Below are 23083 nucleotides of genomic sequence, written 5' to 3' on the forward strand. Positions count from 1 at the left end.
TTTATTTTAAATATTACTGGTGGATACAGATTTGGGATCAAGGCTATTTTCCAGTATAGCAGAGTGGAGGAAAATTACAGTCCTGATCTGCAAACTAAAGACAGCTCTTTAGCACGTGTGTGATACTGATGCAGCAGTAATTTTATACCCAGAGATACAGTCCATGAGCTTCCCCTATAGAGGGATTCCTGGGCTTATATGAAAATTGCTTCAGGTCTCCAGATATGCTTTTATCCTATGGAAGATCCAACTTAAGCAAGATAAACATTCTAAAGGCTTTTCAGAGCAAAACAGACTCTAGTCCCAGCCAGGATCACGTCTCTGCCAGGTACATGGGAAGTAACAAGACCACCACTTTAGAAGTCAAGGCTGTGATGTCAAGGGGCTTAGATAGGTATTTTATGGCAGAAGATTAAGCACTTTTGACATTGCTTGGATATAAATAACTCCAGACTTTTCAATGGTAGAGTATGTATATGCATTCTGACCGCTTACCTCCAGTTCTATTTTCAACAATCACATTTCAGTTCCATTAAAAACTAACACAACTTGAGGGACCACTGAAATACCTATAAACAGCAGCAATACCCACAATGAGCAATTTCCATGGGATGCAAGAAGGTGAGAGAGAGTGAGTTTGCAAATCTTGGAGCTAATCTTCACACCCTTTTTAGAGGAAACCATCAGAGTCACACATTACCTCTCTGTAAGATTGGCAGCTATATTCCTATTAGATAAACTATATAACATGCAACATTATTGGTTGTGAGGCAAGAACATATTTAGAAGGTTTAAAATTCAGAGGGACTTCTTAAAGCATTAATATATCTCACTGTCCTTTGTGTTCCAACCTATTACCTATTTTCTCTGCTTATTCTCAAATATACCTATAAATTATAATAATTTTTATAGTGATATAGCATGCAACCAAGGGCCATGTACACAATAGATGATACAGTGTCAGATTTACAGGATCATAGTGGAACAAATGGGGGCTTTGGAGACACCTGAACTTGGGTTCAAATCCATCCTCCACAACTGACAAGCTATGTAACCTTGGGCAGATTACTTCAGTGCCTATCATTACATCTGTAAAATTAGGTCTATACTTTATAGTACTGTTGTGAAGAATTACTAACATACTCCTAGCATCAGTAATTATATCCTTGACCAACAGGTATTAAAAAGTAATCCCTCTAATATTTCATCATTTTATAGATAAAAACAGTGCAAGAAAGTTCTGCACAGGATGAGTGAGCACTCTGACATCCTACAACTTGCCATGGAAAAGCTGACTCTAAAACCCAGATCGTCCAGTTTCTTGTCTATTCTTTTTCTTCCATTCCACTACCTAGCTTCTTGTTCTTTTGCCATAAGAATGAATTACTTGATACAGTAAATAAGTCTGAATTATTATGACAGACTGCGCCCAATCAAGAATACCATGCATTGATCAAATTGGATGCAGATACCAAAAATTAAAGTTACTGGCTTGCCCTTGAAACCTAGAAAAAAAAGCTGGAAGTCACAAAGTTGTTGTGTTTTGGAGTTAATACAAACTTATTTTCTCATTATGGGCTAGAGTTGACAGAAAAATTATATGCCATCTGGGAAACACAAGAAGTAGGCTGGGTCATATGATATAAAAATATTATAAACTCATATGCATTAAATTTAAAAATATAAAATACAAAGAAATCATAGTCTGGATTTAATAACATTCTTAGAGTGTTATCAGTTAAATAATTATGAATAATTCATGACATTCTAAATTTAGGGAGTTCTACATCCCACTAAACTGATGAAAATTCAAGAGACAAAAAACATGACTAATCCAAATATTAAGCTCTTCTATTACAAGCTTTGATCTTTGAAATCTATCTAAAAAGATCCCTTAGTGGAAGCTTAGAATCAGTCTCTTTCCAAATTGAAATAAATTGGATTCAAACTGTTCTGACCTTGAAATCTTTAACACAATTAGAAAGTATATGCCAAGCATCAGGTGTACATTAAAGAGGCAATCCAGACACTTGGAAAATAAAGTAAGAGCTCATTTCAAAACTTCCCCTCAGATCACTGCAGTTCTGTGGGTTTGATGATGAAGTGTGGCTCATGGGGAAGTATCAGGGACATCCAGCACACCAGGTTTTGCCCAACAACTCAGCGAATGCAGAAACAGAGATAATTGTGTGAACTTTTGGTTTTGATAAAGACATCAGCTGAGAACTGCAGCTGCTGAAGTTTGACTCCCAGGTAACTCGCATGCCCACTTTAATGTGACTAAATAAATTCTACCTCTTCCTGTGGTCTCTGCCTATTGCTACAACCCATTCAAAAAGATAAAGTGGTTCCTACAAAAGAGAGCTGCTGGCACTTTGTCTTAGAACAGGCGAGCTGCTGATGTTTCCTAATGATGTCTCCAACCTTTGCAGCTCCACAATTTGGTCTCTTGAGAAACAAGTTCATCTATACCATACATTCCTGCTTCTGATTACTGCTATTCATTTACTGTTTGTTTTTCAGGTTGTGCTGTATGAGGATTCAAGCATGATTTAAATACAGAATTATCTTATTTTAATAATATTACTATCTACCACAGGAGTGATGGTTAGGGAAGAGTGGTGCCAACAGACTGGAGCAGGAAGGCGAGAATGGGGAAGAAGTTTGGGGATGATGGGGAATAACATGATACACCCACAGAGCCTGCCTTGGCACAGTCTTGAGGGTAGGTGCTTAAAAATTCAAGGGCCATGTATCCTATTCCTCTTTGTACCACTCAATTCTGTTTTTAAAGTTCGAGATTGGGGCTGGGTGGGGTGGCTTATGCCTGTAACCCCAGCACTTTGGGGGGCCGAGGCAGGCAGATTGCTTGAGCTCAGGAGTTCAAGACCAGCCTGGGTAACACGGCATAACCCAGTCTCTACAAAAAATACAAAATTTCATCAGGTGTGGCGGCATGTGCCTATGGTCCCAGGTACTCTGGGAGGCTGAAGTGAGAGGATTGCTTGAGCCTAGGAGGCAGAGGGTGCAGTGAGCCAAGATTGTGCCACTACATTTCGGCCTGGGCAACAGAGCAAGATTCTGTATCACGAAAAAAAAAAAATTGAAGTTGGGTGCAAATAAATGCAAGTAGAATATACTCATCTTTATATTTTTGTCTGAAGGTCTTAACATGGGACCTTAAATAGAACAGGTAGTCAAAAAATGCTTGTGAGATTGAACACTGAGCAGCCTAGTAAAGAAAACATTAGTCACAAGAGCTATGGCACCATCCTGCCCAAATATTATCCTACTAGACCCTTAGAAACTAGCCAGAAGTGATGTGTAACTGATGCCATACTTATATGCCAATAGACACTATCTAGATGATTTCCAAGTACTTTATGCAACTTGACTTCTCCAAGTAGTTAACATTCCTTCCCTAGTCCTTCTGTGCCTTAGTTCACACAAGGACTTTTCTTGTGAAATCTGTGTTTTGTTTTTGTCTTTGTTTATTATTCTAAGGATTGGAGAAAGGTGAATTTTAGCTCAGACTATAGTTGCCTAGAACTCCTGAATAGTAGGATTCAAATTCGCATGGGTTTTGTTGTTTGTAGACAAACAGGGTCTAGTACACAACAGGGTCTGATGAGTCCACAGCACTAACAGAACTGCTTACAATTTTTAAGTGATCTTGTAATAGTAAACTTATGATTTGGGGTCTTACTCGTAAAGGTGGTATGTTGGAATAACACGGAGATCTGTTATGTTTCAGTGACTTGGTACAGTTGCAGAATTAGGACTTTCAGACAAAAATAATAATAAACAGATTTCTTGTCTCCTTGCATTGAACAAAATCTTGGATAATGAGACCTAAGAATGTAGGTATTTAGGCAAAGCAGAAGAAACAGCCACTGTTTCTTGGGATTGGCTGCCTTTGGGCTTGCAATCTAGCATGCAAGCTCTTCCCCTTTCAGCTTTCTTTTTATGGTCCAGAACCATCTAGGCAATGACAATAATAAAATTCTTTCAGTGTGCCAAGAACTGTGTTTCCACTGTGAAGATTCACCCACGAAGAATACAAACAGGGTCACTGGCCCCTTAGAAAAATAGACATGAAAATGGACTCAATTCATGCATGATAAAAATCATAGGAGGTAGTCATGGGAATGATGGTGAGAGATTGAAATGTAGTATATTGGAACTGACAGAGCTGGCAGGGCAGAACAAAGTGATGGAGACAGCGGGCAGCACAGGTGAGATCCTGAAGATTCCCGTGGGCCATATTCACAATACAGGACTTTATTCTTTCTTGCCTTTTCCACGCTCTCCTTTATTACTGAGAGAAACAAACATCCCAGCAGTGGCCCTTGAGGACAACACTGTAGTGCTTATGGCAGTGGGATATCCAGAGTGGGTCTCTTCTGAACAGAGGAGCAACCAACTGTTTCAATGAAAGACATCACTGATGAAAATAATACCTCTCATTTGAATGTCTTTTGTGGATTCATCAATGGGCATTATTACTTATTTGTTGCTTCACTCTCTGTTGTCCCTAAACTAGATTTTAAGCTCCATAAAAATAGGGAAATTGCCTTTTTTCCCCCAGTGCTGAATTCTAAGTACATAAGACTATAATTGACATGTATGTATTTGTTTATGGATAAAAAATAGATGAATGACTTATATGTCAATATAAAAACACTTGATCAGATATTCATTTATAGACCATCATATAGGCTATGAATATAGTGTTGAGAATTTGGAGAGGAGTAAAAGGATGAGATATAAAATTGGGAGATGAGGGTGACTGCGTCTACAGAATAATTTTTAAAAGATCCTATGGAGTCTCCAATAACCCGTTGTCCTACAGACAGGTAGAGGAACATGGAGGAGAAAATGCACATATACTAAATACTCATGATGTGTCTGTTACTATGCCAGGTGTCTTCAAATACTTAATTTCATTTAATTCTCAAAACAAAAACTAAACCACTAACGTGCAAAATTCCAATTTATAGATAAAGAATTGGAGACTCAGAAAGATTTAGTTAATTGCTTAAACTGCTACATTTGAACTTAAATTTACACAACTTTAAAGTGGATGCCCCAGCAGAAACCATGCCTGACTGCCTCTTAAAACAATTGACAAACTATTGGTTAATCACTGAAATCTCGGTCCTAAGACCTGCCATTTCATTTCCACAGGCTCTTTGCTCTCACTTGAGCAAGAAATTACATATTATTGTTGGACATTGCAATTCCCATGCTTTCATTATGAGTGACATTCTTTGTAGAAGTAGTTGTCAATTTTTCTTAGTCACGTTTTCCTAATATGTACCCTGGCTACAGTTTTTGGCCCTGCTCTCTCTAGGATCTTACAGTTGAGTTCACAGATGAGCTCCTTTTTAATCGTGAGTCACACCTAGTTTCTCACACAATCTCAACTAAAGAAGATATCAACAACATCAGCACATCCATTTGTGAGTAGCTTAGAGATGAGTCCATAACTTATTGCCAGTGGTCCAATATCAGGACTTCTAGAAAACTGCTTTCAAATCTCTTTGGTTGACAATCAGATCCAGGACCTGGTATCCCATCCTCCCTTCCCAATGATGATTTCTCCAAACTGCAGTTCTTCTTCCCATCTCCTCCCCTGTTTAATTTGCCTGCTATGGTTTGGATGTGGTTTGTGCCCACCAAAAGGCATGTCAACATTTGATCTCCTTTGCAGTGGGGTTGGAGGTAAGGACTAGTGGGAGGTATTTGAGTCATAGGTGAGGATTCCTCATTAATAAATTAATGCCCTCCCTTGGAGTGAGTGAATTCTCACTCTTGCAGGAATGGGTTAGCTCTTGCAAGACAGGGTTGTTAAAAAGTGTGTGGCTTTCCTGGCTTCTTGCTCTTGTTCTCTTTCTCACCATGTGACTGTTTTGCACATGCCTGCTCCCCTTCCACTTTCTGTTATGAGTTGAAGCAGCCTGAGACCCCCACCAGGTGCAGCTGCCCAATCTTGAACCTTCCAGGCACCAGAATCATTAGCCAAATAAACCTCTTGTCCTTATGAATTACACAGTCTTAGGTATTCTGTTATAGCAATACAAAATGAACTAACACAGAAAATTGCTACTGAGGAGTGAATTGTTGGTATACAGATACCTGAAAATGTGAAAGTGGCTTTGGAACTGGGTAATACATGGAGGCTGGAAGAGTTTGCAGGGGCAGGCTAGAAAAAGTCTACATTGCCATAACTGGAGCAATAAGTGTGTTTTTGGTGACAGTTCAGAAGAAGACAAAATGATGAGGGAGAGTTTAGAACTTCTTAGAGACTGGTTAAGTGGTTGTGACCAAAATGCTAACAGAAAGATGGACAGTAAAGGATATGCTGATGAAGTCTCAGATGGAAATAAGGAAACTACTGGGAAGTGGATAAAAAAACTATCCTTGTTACACCATAGCAAACAACTTGGTTGCATTGTGGCCATTCCCTACAGCTTTGTGGAATATAGAACTTAAGAGTAAAAGAATAGCATACCTGGTGGACAAAATTTCTAAGCGGCAAAGCTCAGGCTGCTGCTGCTTCTAACTAGCTTATGGTAAACTGCTAGAGATAAGGGAAGCTGAGTGGAAAGATTTGGACAATTTTTAGCATGGCCATGTGGTAGAGAGTGAAAGAGTATCTTCAGGAAAGGAATACAAGAATACTGCCAAGAGACTCTTTGCTAAAAAGAGTAGCATGGCTAAAAGGGAGCCAGGTGGTAATGGTGAGAACAATGGAAAAAAAGCCCTGAAGGCATTTTAAAGATCTTCATGGCCAACCCTTCCCATCAGAGGCCCAGAAGTCTAGAAGAAAAGAATGGTTTCAGGGGACATGACTGGAGCACCACTGCCCTGTGTTGCCTCAGAGATCTGCTACCCACATCCCAGTGATTCCTGCTCGAGCAGCCATGGCTCAAACTGCCCTAGATGTAACCATGCTGTCACTCTAGAGAGTCTAAGCTATAAGCTTTAGGGGCATCCACATCCATATTACTAATTTTGTAATGGGAGAGCAGTGAAGGTATGCTGGCTTCCACCTAGATTTCAGAGGATGTGTCAGAAAGCTTGGGAGCCCAGACAGAAACCAGCCACAGGAGTGGAGCTGCCACAGAGTTTCCACCATGGCAAAGCCTAGTAGATCCCTGGAAGCAGGGCTGCCTTGGGGACCCCAGACTGTAGAGCCATCAGCAGTGTGCAATGCCCACCTGAAAAAGCCATAGGCATTCAACTTCAACTGGCGAGAGCAGCCACATGAGCTACACTCAGCAAAGCCATAGAGGTGGGGTTGCCCAAGGCCTAGGGAGCCCATCTCTTGCACCAGTGTGCCCAGGACATGCAGTCAAATGAATATGTTCCAGAAATTTAAAATTTCATGCCTGTCCTGCTATGTTTTATACTTTCCTAGGCCCTGTCATTTCTTTATTCAGGCCTATTTTTCTATTTTTTTTTATTATACTTCAAGTTCTAGGGTACATGTGCACAATGTGCAGGTTTGTTACACATGTATACATGTGTCATGTTGGTGTGCTGCACCCATTAACTCATCCTTTACAGTAGATATTTCTCCTAATGCTATCCCTCCCCAACCCCCGACCCCATGACAGGCACCAGTGTGTGATGTTCCCCACCCTGTGTCCAAGTGTTTTCATTGTTCAATTCCCACCTATGAGTGAGAACATGCACTCTTTGGTTTTCTGTCCTCGTGACAGTTTGCTCAGAATGATGGTTTCCGGCTTCATCCATGTCCCTACAAAGGACATGAACTCATCCTTTTTTATGGCTGCATAGTATTCCATGGTGTATATTTGCTACATTTTCTTAATCCAGTCTATCATTGATGGACATTTGGGTTGGTTCCAAGTCTTTGCTATTGTGAATAGTGCTGCAATAAACATATGTGTGCATGTGTCTTTATAGCAGCATGATTTATAATCCTTTGGGTATATACCCAGTAATGGGATTGCTGGGTCAAATGGTATTTCTAATTCTAGATCCTTGAGGAATCGCCACACTGTCTTCCACAATGGTTGAACTAGTTTACACTCCCACCAACAGTGTAAAAGTGTCCTATTTCTCCACATCCTCTCCAGCACCTGTTATTTCCTGACTTTTTAATGATCACCATTCTAACTGGTGTGAGATGGTATCTCATTGTGGTTTTGATTTGCATTTCTCTGATGGCCAGTGATGATGAGCATTTTTTTCATGTGTCTGTTGGCTGCATAAATGTCTTCTTTTGAGAAGTCTGTTCATATCCTTTGCCCACTTGTTGATGGGGTTGTTTGATTTTTTCTTGCAAATTTGTTTAAGTTCTTTGTAGATTCTGGATATTAGCCCTTTGCCAGATGGGTAGATTGTGAAAATTTTCTCCCATTCTGTAGGTTGCCTGTTCACTCTGAGGGTAGTTTCTTTTGCTGTGCAGAAGCTCTTTAATTAGATCCCATTTGTCTATTTTGGCCTTTGTTGCCATTGTTTTTGGTGTTTTAGACATGAAGTCCTTGCCCATGTCTATATGGTATTGCTTAGGTTTTCCTCTGGGGTTTTTATGGTTTTAGGTCTAACATTTAAGTCTTTTATCCATCTTGAATTAATTTTTGTATAAGGTATAAGGAAGGGATCCAGTTTCAGCTTTCTACATATAGCTAGCCAGTTTTGCCAGCACCATTTATTAAATAGGGAATCCTTTTCCCATTTCTTGTTTTTATCAGGTTTGTCAAAGATCAGATGGTTGTAGATGTGTAGTATTACTTCTGAGGGCTCTGTTCTGTTCCATTGGTCTATATCTCTGTTTTGGTACCAGTACCATGCTGTTTTGGTTACTGTAGCCTCGTAGTATAGTTTGAAGTCAGGTAGTGTGATGCCTCCAGCTTTGTTCTTTTGGCTTAGGATTGTCTTGGTGATGCAGGCTCTTTTTTGATTCCATATGAACTTTAAAGTAGTTTTTTCCAATTCTGTGAAGAAAGTCATTGGTAGCTTGATGGGGATGGCATTGAATCTATAAATTACCTTAGACAGTATGGCCATTTTCATGATATTGATTCTTCCCATCCATGAGCATGGAATGTTCTTCCATTTGTTTGTGTCCTCTTTCATTTCTTTGAGCAGTGGTTTGTAGTTCTCCTTGAAGAGGTCCTTCACATCCCTTGTAAGTTGGATTCCTAGATATTTTATTCTCTTTGAAGCAATTGTGAATGGGAGTTCATTCATGATTTGGCTCTCTGTTTGTCTGTTATTGCTGTATAGGAATGCTTGTGATTTTTGCACATTGATTTTGTATCCTGAGACTTTGCTGAAGTTGCTTATCAGCTTAAGGAGATTTTGGGCTGAGATGACGGCGTTTTCTAAATATACAATCATGTCATCTGAAAACAGGGACAATTTAACTTCCTCTTTTCCTAATTGAATACACTTTATTTCTTTCTCCTGCCTGATTGCCCTGGCCTGAACTTCCAACACTATGTTGAATAGGAGTGGTGAGAGAGGGCATCCCTGTCTTGTGCCAGTTTTCAAAGGGAATGCTTCCAGTTTTTGCCAATTCAGTATGACATTGGCTGTGACTTTGTCATAAATAGCTCTTATTATTTTAAGATATGTCCCATCAATACCTAGTTTATTGAGAGTTTTTAGCATGAAGGGTTGTTGAATTTTGTCAAAGGCCTTTTCTGCATCTTATTGTGATAATCATGTGGTTTTTGTCTTTGGTTCTATTTATATGATGGATTATGTTTATTGATTCGCATATGATGAGCCAGCCTTGCATCCCAGGGATGAAGCCAACTTGATCGTCATGGATAAGCTTTTTGATGTGCTGCTGGATTCGGTTTGCCAGTATTTTATTGAGGATTTTTGCATCGATGTTCATCAGGGATATTGGTTTAAAATTCTCTTTTTTTGTTGTGTCTCTGCCAGGCTTTGGTATCAGGATGATGCTGGCCTCATAAAATGAGTTAGGGAGGATTCCTTCTTTTCCTATTGATTGGAATAGTTTCAGAAGGAATGGTACCAGCTCCTCTTTGTACCTCTGGTAGAATCCGCTATGAATCCATCTGGTCCTGGACTTTTTTTGGTTGGTAGGCTATTAAGTATTGCCTCAATTTCAGAGCCTGTTATTGGTCTATTCAGGGATTCGACTTCTTCCTGGTTTAGTTTTGGGAGGGTGTATGTGTCGAGGAATTTATCCATTTCTTCTAGATTTTCTAGTTTATTTGCATAGAAGTGTTTATAGTATTCTCTGATGGTAGTTTGTATTTCTGTGGGATTGGTGGTGATATCCCCTTTATCATTTTTTATTGTGTCAATTTGATTCTTGTCTCTTTTCTTCTTTATTAGTCTTGCCAGCTGTCTATCAATTTTGTTGATCTTTTCAAAAAACAAGCTCCTGGATTCATTGATTTTTTTGAAGGGTTTATTGTGTCTCTATCTCCTTCAGTTCTGTTCCGATCTTAGTTATTTCTTGCCTTCTGCTAGCTTTCCTATTTAGGAATAGGAATGTTTACAAATATCTATACCACCATTGTACCTTGGAAGCAAATAACTTGGTATTTTTTGTTTGTTTGCTTTTTTTTTTTTTTTTTTTTTTTTTTTTTTTTTTTTTTTTTTTTTTTGCAGGCTCAAAGCTGGAAGAACTTACCTTGAGTCTCAGATGAGACTCTGGATTTTGGGCTTCTAAGTTGGTACTGAAACAAGTTAAGACTAAGGATTATTGGATGGAATGACTGTATTTTGCATGTGAGAGGAACATGAGTTTTTAGATTCACCTGTGGAATGCTATGGTTTGGATTTTGTTTGTTTCCAGCAAAACTGAGATCAAAATTTGATCCCCTTTGTGATGGTCTTGGACAATGAGGTCTATGGGGTGGTGTGTGGGTCATAAGTGCAGATCCCCCATGAATGGATTAATGCCCTCCCTGGGTGCGAATGAGTTCTTCCTCGTGCAGGAATAGATTCATTCCTGCAACACAGGGTTATTTCTCTCTTGCTTCCTCAGTTTCTCTCTCTTGCTTCCTCTTTCACAATGTGATCTCTTTACAAACACCTTCTCTCCTCTGCTTTCTGCCATTAGTTGACACAGCCTGAGGCTTTCGCCAGATGCAGCTGCCTAATCTTGAGCCTTGTAGCCACAGGAATCATGAGCCAAATGAACCTATTTTCTTCATAAATTAACCAGCTTCAGGTATTCTATTATAGCAGCACAAAATGCACTAAGATGTACTAACAGTGTACCAGGATTTCTCCCTAGGTCCTTTCTCCAAATTTTTGACATTTACCTTATGATATATTGCAACTCTACTTTAGGACCAGAGTTCTATCCTCAGCCAGCTCTGTTTTATGCTATGGTCTTGTTGCTTTCTCTCCTGTGGGCCCATGTCTTGACCCTACTTCAGCCTAATGACTGGAATGCCACCTATGTTTTCACTTACCTGCCTCACTACTGGGTATCAATTGCCTTCTGCATTCCTTGCCATGGTGCATTACTTATCCACTGGGATTCTGGGATCGTGTAGTAATGATTTCTGTTTCTTCCCAAAGATTTATACTCCCTTTCCTTTATAACATTATGTGATAATGTAACATTATTGCTGAGATGTGACTGACTACACAGAAAGTACATTTCCTTCCCTGCCATCTTCCAATAAGTTGGAAACATAGAGCAATTTTGTCTAATATATATGCAAGAGATGTATGCTGCTCCAACCCAGTTCATAAAACCTCCACAGAGCCAAGTGATATCACCATCGAGAGTAACTTGGACCCGTTAAAGTGGCAGAACCTCTGTGAACTTGTGTCCTTGATTTACATTTTGAAGCATAAAGCCCTCTCTTTATGTGGGTGAAAAGCAAGTCTCTAGTCTATTATGTTCAGCCTAGGGTGTGCTTTGGGGGTTTACGTGGTATAGTAGACAGCTTTATTTAAATAATACATACTACTTTTTCCAAAAACCACTGAGACCAACATGTTTTTTCAATTTGTTGAGCTTATGATCTTCTGAATAAACATTGTCCCATGGGTTCATCAGCCTCTCTGGAGTCTGCCACTGTTATCTGGTCCATTCTGCAGCCTCTGCCTCACTCTCCTGAACTGATAAGAGGCCAGGCTCTGTTTTTCTTCCCCTGTGGGTCAGTTTCATATTGACTTCAGCTGGGTCCCATATCTTATGCCATTTCTCAAGCTATGGCACACTGAAAGATATTGAGAAACCTACACTAGTGAGTGGAAAACATGGAGAAATCAATACCTCCATGGCCACAGGTCTGCGAACACTCTGTCCAAGCCGTCCACCCTGAAAGCTGACAGTTGACCATGCATTCCACCAAGCAGGGAATGCTCATTCTCTGCGGCTTCTCCAAATTATGCTGCAAATGGAAATGAAACACAGCTTTATTGGAGAAATCACTCTTTAGTCAAATCACTGTCCTTTCATGGGAAAGACTTGCCTTTACTCTGTGATAATAACCTTTCCATATTTCAGTGGGGAAGTTTATTCTTTCTTATATAAATTAGTGGCAGTCATAGAAAATGATTGTCCTTTAATTACCAAATAAAAATTTGTCAGCCAAAATTTCTTTTTATAAAATCCTAAACTCTATTAGGCTGCCAGGAAAGCAGAAGTGTCTCGTTACACAGAGATCTGTCCTGTTGCTCAATCAGCAAGGAACAAGAAAGACACTTCAATGCCAACTTCAGGCACTTTGTGCTTCTGAATAGGCCAAAAGTACATAGAAGGCCAACACAGAAAGTCAGCTAGGCTAGAAAATAAATAATATGGGGATAAAAATACAATCAGCAACCCATCTAAAGTGCATAAAAAAGCCTGGGCTAAAAACACAATCGTGGTCATAACGATGGGTCAAGTTGATGATACAGTTTATTTTTTTTCTTGTCCTCTCTGAAACCAGCATCTTGGCAAACCATACAAATTTTCTAATGGCCAAGGTAGCAGAGGTCCTAGTGAAAGAATAAAGCACCTGAGAAACACAGAAAGAATAATTAAAAATTCTGCTCTAGGAATAACACACTATTTATGTGCTTACTTAGGAAAACTTTGAATTCAACATATATTATATGTTAGCAATATCCTTACCAAGCTAAAATTAATGATTATAGTACAATGACTTGCCAAGTGGGTAAAATGGATATTATCATAATGAGACCTACAATCCATCTAAGATATATGGATATTCTAGTTATGTTAATAATTTGAGATTTCTTTAAACTGGTATTTTTTACATATTTATTGGGCATATGGTATCTGGAAATCAGAGAAACTGACTTTCTGTTAATGAATACTTTATATCTTTTTGTATCAAAAGAAAATACTCATTACATACACTAAATAAACAATGCTCACCTATTGGTTGTAGATTAATGATTTTTTTCCCCTGAAACAGACAACTTCTTTAGAGGCTGATTAAATAAAATAAATGTTAAAACAAATCATGGTATACAGCATTCTGCCCTGTATCAGTCATTTTCAGAATTTGATTAAATGGAAATCCATTTCAGATGTTCTGTTCTTAGGACTGGTGACGTAGCCTGCAGCTGCTCTGTTGGTTTAAAGAACATGAGCATGTTGTGACAATACTTAACAGAGTGAAGTTGGGATAGGTGACAGAGGTTTGTTTTGTTTTAATTCCCACTGATGTATTCCACCTCCATTAAGAGAAATGCCACCAATTTTCATTTTGCCAGTTTGTTAAAGAAGTTCCTGGGGAAACGTGAGTTAACTGGTCCCCCTTTTCCAATTTATCCAAAGATTGTTTCAGTGATTCTTGAAGTGTGATAGTATCTTTACTTCTATTAAACTGCCCCCATAGTGTTTTTCATTTATATGTTGGCAAGAAAATGCCAAGTTCTTTGGAAAAGGTCTGACTATAGCTATTGTCTGAACTCCATATAGTTTGGAACAGAGAAAAAAAAGGAGAGCTATAAAATTACAAAGATTCAGAACCCATTAATTTGAAACTTAGTAGGGATGCATTTTAATGTAGGTTGAAAAGAAAAATCTCTGTTATTTATCCAAATATTATCTGCTTAAGCAAACTGACATGATTCTGTAATGGCAAGTGTCCATGTTCGTCTTCTATGCAAGGGACAGTATTATCACATATGCAAATGAATCACCTGTCCAATACAAAAGAATCATATTTAAATATTAAAGTCACCCAAGGTCAACAGTTTGGCAAACAAGTACAGTTAAATAACTTTTTATAAGTAATAAAAATATATATTTTTAATGAACCCATTTCTCCACTACAAAAATGACCTTTCCCAGTCATTTTGAGTGAATTCAAACTAGTGAGCTACAGCCGTACTATACTGGCACCCTTTACTCTAACTGAACCTAAGCTGAGATGAGAAGAAATCAGTCCGTTATCTATATTGGACATCATGGAACTGCAGACCAATATTAAGAAAAACAAAGCCTTGGACGTGAGATATGAATATAAACACATTACCTGCTCACATTGCTCCATGCTGACTGGCTTGCCATCACTGCGCACACAGCTTAGCAGGCGGGTCCTGACGCCTTGACCACAGGGTGCGTTTTCACTCAGCTGGCATGTGCTCCACTCTACAGGCATAGGATCACTCACACTGAGTTTCAAAATTATGGTCATGTGAGTAAAATACAACAGATCTTTGATTATCTGCATTGGTGGAGAATAATCCACACATAATCCTAAAATCATTTCCAGGTAGCTTTGGGAAGCATCATGCAATGCCCTTATTGCAAAACAAACAAAAACCAAATACACAAGGAAAAGTGAGTTACCTACTTAAATTTGCTTTCCAGAGATAAAGAGCCAAATGGTTTGTTAGAAACCATCTCATGGTTGGCTGGAGTAGAAGAGGAAAGATACTAACCAGGATGGTAAAGAAAAACCACTTTAGAATCAACTATTTGTTGAGGATAATTGGAGAAAAAACAACCCATAAATTATGTCAGTTGCTATGGTCCAGATGTTTGTGTCCCCCTGCAAAATTCATATATTTTAATCCTAACCCTCTAGGTGATGGCATTTTGAGGGAGAACCTTTGGGAGGTAATTAGAATATGGGAGCTGAGCTCTCATGAATGAAATTAGTGCCTTTATAAAGGAGGCCTAAGGGAGCTTGTTTGCCCCTTCCATCCTGTGAGGATGTAGCTAGAAGGCACTGTCTAGAGATATAGGCCCTCCTCACCAGACACTGAATCTAGTAGCACCTTGATTTTGGACTTCCAGCCTCCGGAACTATAAGAAATATATTTATGTGTTTTATAAGCTACTTAGTCATAGCAATTTGTTATAGCATCCAGGACAGACTAAGACACCAATCTTTCGTGTAAACTTGAAAACATTTTCAATACTAAATCCAATCATTTAAACCATTTAGTGCATTTGATACAGAATAGTCAAAAGAGATGTTCCAGGAAAGAAAGAGGAAAAGGCTCATAAAACTGTACGGACTGTTACAGAAACTATATTTTTTCAGATTGTTCTATCATGAGAAAAAGTTTTACAGATTTGGCTAGTCATATTACAAACCAGATGGTGAAGAATTAGAATAAATTATCCCAAAGTTAATTTGATTTTTAAACAACTTATTTTTGGTGTCAGTAGAAAGGAAGACCCTTGGTCATATAAAAACTCTTTAAGGAAATTTTCCATATTGGTAGATGATCTAATAGTTTAATAGGAATAGAATAGCAAACCCATGTATAGTAAAATCAGAGTTTCAAAGATATGCTCTTCCAATAAAGCAAGTTTTATTGTATTTCTGAAACAGTACTATAAAAACCAGAGATCTTTTCTCTAAAGAAAAAGGACAAATACACCAGGTCATCTTCACCCATGAAGACAATCAGACAGCCCCACAGAAGTCACTCTGAGGTTTTTCACAAGAGGAATCTCAGCAGAGCCAACGTGGCTGTGGTGAGGATTTTTTTTTTCTTTCAGAAAAGGCAATTGCTTTGCCTCTGCAGGCATGTGGTGGTCTGGTTGTCAGTACTGAATTCAATGCTGTGACTTGACATGGTTCCACATTTTGTAGCATTTTGGAATGTCTGCTGCTGCAGGGAATGGCAAGTAGCAGATCAATGTAACTATAACAGTCCTCTGGCTTTAGACACTGAGCACTGTGGTGCCTGGAAAAATCCTGAGCAGCAGCCGAACAGCTAGACTGATGTAATTCCCAGTGCCTCAAAAACATCCCTGACCAGTCAGTCGTAGCATTCATTCTTATTCAGACCCATACAGAAAGTACCTCACAAGCTCAGATTTCTGAAATAATAAAAGGCACGAAAGAGCTAAATTCTATGACAATATGATTACATTCTTCTCTCAATGGTAAATTCTCTGCTACTTATTTTTGTTGTTTCAGTTTGTCATGGCTTAAATCAACATTTTGCTGAAATGTTGCTAAATCTTTCTAAGCTTCTCTTACTACAGAGATTTTATGTGGCCTTGCTGATTCTACATGCCGAGAGTGGGCATTTCTTTCTGTGAGGGGATACTGGAAACATCAAGTCCTCAGGCTTTTATGCAATACACTCACACATTCTACTCTCCATTCTTAATCTTGAGAATGAAAACACACACAAAAATTCTCTCATTAGTCAATGTCCAGGGAAAACGACAAGGTCATAGATTTTAACTGTACCTGTTAGATTGTACTGGAACTGGAAGCAATTTTCATTAAGGAGGCAAGGCTGCACCTGTGAGTCTTCAGCACAAGTCCTTGAGTTCAGTGATGGTCTTAGCAGGTGGCGAGTTCTTCTCTTCATTGTGTGGGGATCACATGACTATTAAAATCAGAGTAGGAAAAGTTATCTGTGGGCAAGTTATTTGATAAATTGTATAAGATATGCACGTATAAGTAGGCACATATATAACAATATAAGGGAATAGATTATCTAGAGGGTTAAACGTATTACTTAGAAAATGAAACCATTCTGTGAATTATTATAAATTCTTTTTTTCCACCTGACAACTCTTTTGTTTTTCCTGTGTTACCTTGAAGGCTACATTTCTATCTCCCATATACAATTAAGCACACAGGGACTATTTCTATCATTTAAACTCACACTGTACTCTCAAATAATCTGTAACAATGTAAGAGATCCATACATTTTGAATGTTTAAATGCTTTTCATTTAAAAAAAAAAAGGAAGAAACTGCCCTGTGACCTCAGATAGTCTAGATAAATAAAAATAGTCACACAGAAAATTTTCATGAGAAAATCATTTTTTAAACACTAGAACACAGAGACATAGAAAGGGAATTATAAAATCAATATTGCCAATACACTAGAACCTTCTTCCTATTTAGGAATGCATTTGGTCCACAGAGCATGGACAACTGCATGCTGTTGCCCTTCTGGCAAAATTAATGTGAAAATGTGAACTCCAAAGATATCCTGCAAATATCATGATACCTGTGGCTCTGCATGTCCTCCTGTAGCCTCAGCTCCTATAATGCTCTTGACCCAGTTCAACCGGCCTGCCAGATTTCATCCAGCTGGTCTACCCACAGTGGGCCTTCAAGCTCCTCCTACTCGAACAATCTTCTTTCCACTGTCCTGCAAATCCTATTCACTGTTTTCAGAACACTAATCAAGCCTCACTCCTCTCACAGTCTTTTGTCTAACAATACCATGTTCTTCTCTTCCTTTGTGAGCAAACTTCTACTCATGCTTAGGAAATTCTGTATAGAACTGCTTCTAAACACATATACATACATGTATCCTCAGGTGCTACCTTTCTTTACATCACCATTCTGTTTCTTCATCACCCTGCCTCTTACTTTCTTTACAAATTCCTTTAGGGCATGTTGGATCATAGCTTCTACTTCTCATGTCACTCCCTGAAAGTCTCAATATCAATTACATGTCGCGGTTTTTCAACAAATACGATTAAACATGTTCACAACATGCAATCCCAGACCCCCAATCTAACGATGCCCATAGATTCTTAAGTCATGGGAAAAATAAAAGTCTCTGGATGAAGATCATCAAATCACCATTTCTACATGTGGGATATTTTATTTGTTTTTTATTCCTATTCCTCTTTCAGATACAGTAGTAAAGAACAAAACCTGTACACTGAGTCTTGGCTATGAACCAAAATTATTATGTTGGATTGCACTAAAATATGCAAAAAGCATGCCACAAATTTTTCTTCTAATTGTAAAAGTTTGGACCATTGATACACATTCACTACCCATGTGATTTTGTATTTGGATCTGTCAGTACTTATAATTTTATACTTAATTGAATCAAATTGTCTCTGGATAATCAAGAAGGGCCCATGAAACCAAGCAATTATTCTTAATTATCTGCACATGAATTCCATGCTAAATGCTTACCAATAATTTATTACTATTTTACCAATTAATTTGAATGCTTCTTCTCATGTGGCAGAATAATAACAAATGATTTGTCAATAAAATAAAATGAAAGTATCTTGGTAGATAGTCCTGATTAGTGCTCTCCTGCATTTCTATCTTATAAAGTAATCGATTAATGTCTGAAACAAGTGTACACATGTAAAGGCTTAGGTACCTGCTTAGTCTAAGCTAGCAAGTAAAAGAGAAAATAAAACATACACACATCAATCAAATTACTATGTAACCTTGAACAATTCGCTTATATACTCTAAACCTTAGTTCCGCATCTAAACCTAGATGAGAAAGAAGAACGGGGATGGGATGAAATTTGATGAGATTTAAGAATTTTCTTCCTCAGACCTCACAGTCCATATGTGTATAAGTCTGATGGGTATAGTTCTAAAATATCTTCTTGAGGTAACCCACATTTCATACCATACAGTTTCGGATAATTAGATATTAATATAAAGAAAACCAACACTGCATCTTACTCTCCTACTAAGTTTCTTCCCATAGAAACAAGCAAGAGGATTGCGTGGGTGACTGAAATCCATGAACATGATTCAATCGCATCTCAGGCAGTATTTTCACACTTCATCTTATAAAAATTCTCCTAGTGCTGCTAACAGGTGATAGATTACTGTTTCTCCTTATTTCTTTCTAATAGCTATTCGTAGAAAGTTTAATGTTAGTGTTTTTATCCTTATTTCTTTCTCTCTATTAGCTGCTTATACAAAGTCCATAAAATAATGAAAGGATGGAGGAGGGTGAGGATAAGTGAAAAAAGAAGAGAAAGGATGTTTACATCTATCTGGATGATTTCTTTATTATATCAAGACTCCTCAAATACAATTCTGGATCTTCTCTTCACTAGAGTAATTATATAAAGACATATTGTCAATTTCCTGCATATAGAAGTGGGAAAATGATGTGTGAATAACTAACCAAAAGTCAACTTTGGACCAGTTTTATTTTAAAAAAATCAAGGTTATATAGCTAATGTTTATTTGCTAGGGAAGAAGATGATCCAGTTAGAACCACTTAGTGTCTAGTACAGAAACCCCTTCATGACTTACCACTTCTGTAAAGCAGCATTTACCTTAAAGTTCAATCTTCCCTTATGACATTATGCCTTCACATATTTTGTTATCTCTAGAAGCAAAGCCTTTTGCCTGATGTAAATACTTGTATTCATATCCCTCAAGATGAAATCAGACGTCCTTTCCTGTTAGCCTCAATTGACTTGCTTGGACCCATAATAAATGGAATTGCCTCATCTAGTAAACATTTCTGTTACATGTATTTATGTTTGTGCATTCCTTCCTATGGGCAATTTGGGAGTCAGTGTCTTAATTTTCTTAGACATGCTGTGCATTGTACTGTGTCTGGTATAGAGCATACAAATAATAAATGTTTGTTATGTGTAATAATTTGGTTCTTCCTGGGTAATATGACTATTTTTATAAGCTGTTGTTAGCAGACAAATGGTCAACCCTGGATTTTGATCATATTGTCTGAATGTATGTAAGAGTTTCCCATAGCTATGTATATCTGATGAAAAGAATATAATCTTTTCTCTTTTCTCATAACATTTCCTATAAAATCTAGATGGCATTTTCTAGAAAAATAGAATCCATCAGAAAATTAATAAAAATAAACATAACTGAGTTTTAATTTACTCATATAAAAGATGACCAACAGATAATTTAGATAAGACATTTTAAATACATCTAAACAAGGAGGTATAACTTGATATTTTTCTCATTATCACTGAACTACTAATAATCAGAGTTTAATAAAACCTGTGATAAATCCAATTATTTGTGAATTTAAATCACTCTGCACATTTCTTGTCTGGGGATGAGCATGACTCCAAGGCCTGGCCTTGTAAGCTTCCATCAGATATAGAAACCCAATGCCTTTATTCTGTTACAGGGTCTAACTGATAATTCTGAGATGGTCTCTCCCTTGGATAGCCGATTAGCCCTACTGTCAGTAGCTTTGCTGTTTCTCTCTGTGTCTTTTCCTGAGGCCAAAATGAATCTATATTTCAGGCACTTTAGTTTTCTTATTTGGAAAAATAGTGTAAAAAGTTCACAAAAAAACTTTTGCAGAGCTTTCTGAAGAAATTTTTAATGAAATTAAATCCTGGTTCTCCACAGCTGACAAGGAATGAGAAAATACATAGAAGAGAAAAATCTGGATCTGAAGAATTGTTACTTATGCTTCACATGTTTAACACAGTTCTCAGAGATTCTTAGGAGATGGTCACAGAAGCAGAGACAAGATCTTTTCACATCACAGTGCAACAAGGAGAGCAAAACCAAGAACACACAGACCATATGCTCAATTAAGTGACAACCCATCACCACAAATCCCAAACCACAAGCAGGTGGGACCAACAACGGAAGGTCTGGACCTGTGTGATATCAGCATCTGACAGAAGAGAGCAGAAGGTAAAAATGGGGCAATCTGATGACCCAAGGCAACCAAAATGGGGAACTAAAGCTAAGACCTGGAAAAATTTGCACACTTCAAGAGCAGGTGAATATAAGGGGTTTATGGAGAGGTCTTGGAAGCTGACACAGTCTGGATCTATTGAACGGCCAACATTAACAAGCCAGAGCTCCCTTCCAGAACAATCTCTTCCTATCCCCCACCACTCTACTAAACAGAAAAGGTGGGAAGAATTTCCCAACTGAGCAAAACAAGGAAAATAGCAATGAGAAAAAAGAAAGGACCAGGAAGCAAGGTGAGGAAGGAAATGGGAAACATTAAATCTCACAAAGTTAGCTGTTTTATTTTTGACTGTGTGTGTTTGTGAGAGAGAGAGAGAGAGAGAGACAGAGAGAGAGAGAGAGAGAGAGAGTTGGAGCCATGAAATCAAATGAGAAGAAAACAATCCTCAACCATACTCCCTTTTAAAAGTTCACAGAAACTAATTTCACAGAAAAGTAAACAAAGAAAGAGATAAAATTAAATTCCATGAAAGGATACTCTAAGGGAAAAGAATAAAGGGCAGATTAACATCCCCATAGATTAGGCAGTGCAGCAGAAAGAAATGCACACAAAACAGATAAAAACTACTGTATCCAAAGGGGTTAAAAGTCACTTAAGAAATGACCCAAGATATAAAAGAACAGCATAAAAATTAGAAAAAATTCAAAAATTATGTAATAGAACCCAATAATTAGAACTTTAAAAATCATTTTCAGAAATAAAAATGAAACAAGAAGAAATACAAGAATAAAAATACAACAAATAATGCTTAAAGAGAAATTAAAGATGTAAAGAACAAAATTACAAAAACATTCAAAAAGAGATATAAAAGAATTTGAAAAAAACTGGCAAATAGAGAAGTAAGGAAAAGCAGATACCACATACATGTAATAGAATTTCATGAAAATGAAAACCAAAGAAAGAGCACAGAACTTAATAAAAAGAAGATTCAAAAAACTTTCCAATAAAAATAAATAAAAAAATTCAACTACTTATTAGAAAGGCACATCAGAATCACCAATACTGAGACATAACCTAGTATAATTTTTTTTTTTTTTTTTTGAGACGGAGTCTCGCTCTGCCGCCCAGGCTGGAGTGCAGTGGTGCAATCTCGGCTCACTGTAAGCTCCGCCTCCCGGGTTCACGCCATTCTCCTGCCTCAGCCTCTCCGAGTAGCTGGGACTACAGGTGCCCGCCACCACGCCCAGCTAATTTTTTGTATTTTTTTAGTAGAGACGGAGTTTCACTGTGGTCTCGATCTCCTGACCTCGTGATTCGCCCGCCTCGGCCTCCCAAAGTGCTGGGATTACAAGCGTGAGCCACTGCGCCCGGCCAACCTAGTATAATTATTAAGCTTTATAAAAGAGAAAAAAATTCTTTGAGTATTGGCTTATAATGACAATAAAATATCGTCATTAGACTTTTTTACAGGAAAATTTTATGAGAGGAAAATGTAGAAATATAATAAATATACACAAAGAAAAAAAACATGATCCAAGGATTTTATATCCAGCAAAGCTCACTTTCAATTATAAAGATTAAAGATAAATGGACACAAGACCTGAATAGACATTTCTCAAAAGAAGACATACAAATGGCCAACAGGTAAATGAAAAAATGTTCAACATTACTAATCATCAGGGAAATGCACATAAAAACCAAAATGATATATCACCTCATTTCAATTAAAATGGCTATTATCAAAAAGACAAAAAAAGTGCTGGGCATGGATGGGGAAAAAGAGGAACTTATACTCTTTTGGTGGGAATGTAAATTAGCCCAGCTACTATGGAAAACATTATGAAGTTTCCTCAAAAAATAAAAAATAAAACTGCCATATGATCCACCATTCCCACTACTGTGTAGCAGTGGGAAATGAAATCAAAGGAAATTAAATCAGTTATGTTGAAGAGACACCTGCAGTTCCATGTTTATGGAAGCATTATTCATAATGCACAAGATATGGAGTGAACCTAAGTATCCATCAGTGGATGAAGGGATAAAGAAAATGTGACATACACAGTGGAATACTATTCAGCCACAAAAAATGACATCCTGATTTTTTTGCAGCAACATGAATGAAACTGGAGGACATTCGGTTCAGTGAAATAAACCAGGTACAGAAAGACAAATATGGCATGATTTTACTCATATGTGGACTCGAAAAAGGTTGATGTCACAGTGGTTGCCAGAAGCTGGGGA

At 37.8% G+C, this 23083-nt stretch overlaps 1 protein-coding gene across 1 annotated transcript in view; it reads right to left on the bottom strand.

Moving 5' to 3' along the window:
* Nucleotides 1-23083, bottom strand: part of THSD7B (thrombospondin type 1 domain containing 7B) — a 904397-nt gene that overhangs the window by 45682 nt on the left and 835632 nt on the right. Inside the window, exons 18-20 of the mRNA XM_030801337.1 lie at nt 16659-16800; nt 14475-14590; nt 12254-12371 (exon numbers count right to left, since the gene is read on the bottom strand). Of these exons, the coding sequence (XP_030657197.1) occupies nt 12254-12371; nt 14475-14590; nt 16659-16800 (376 nt within the window). The remainder of the gene's footprint in view (nt 1-12253; nt 12372-14474; nt 14591-16658; nt 16801-23083) is intronic.

The sequence above is a fragment of the Nomascus leucogenys genome, chromosome 20 (genome assembly GCF_006542625.1).
Source record: "Nomascus leucogenys isolate Asia chromosome 20, Asia_NLE_v1, whole genome shotgun sequence".
Taxonomy (NCBI): Eukaryota; Metazoa; Chordata; class Mammalia; order Primates; family Hylobatidae; genus Nomascus; species Nomascus leucogenys.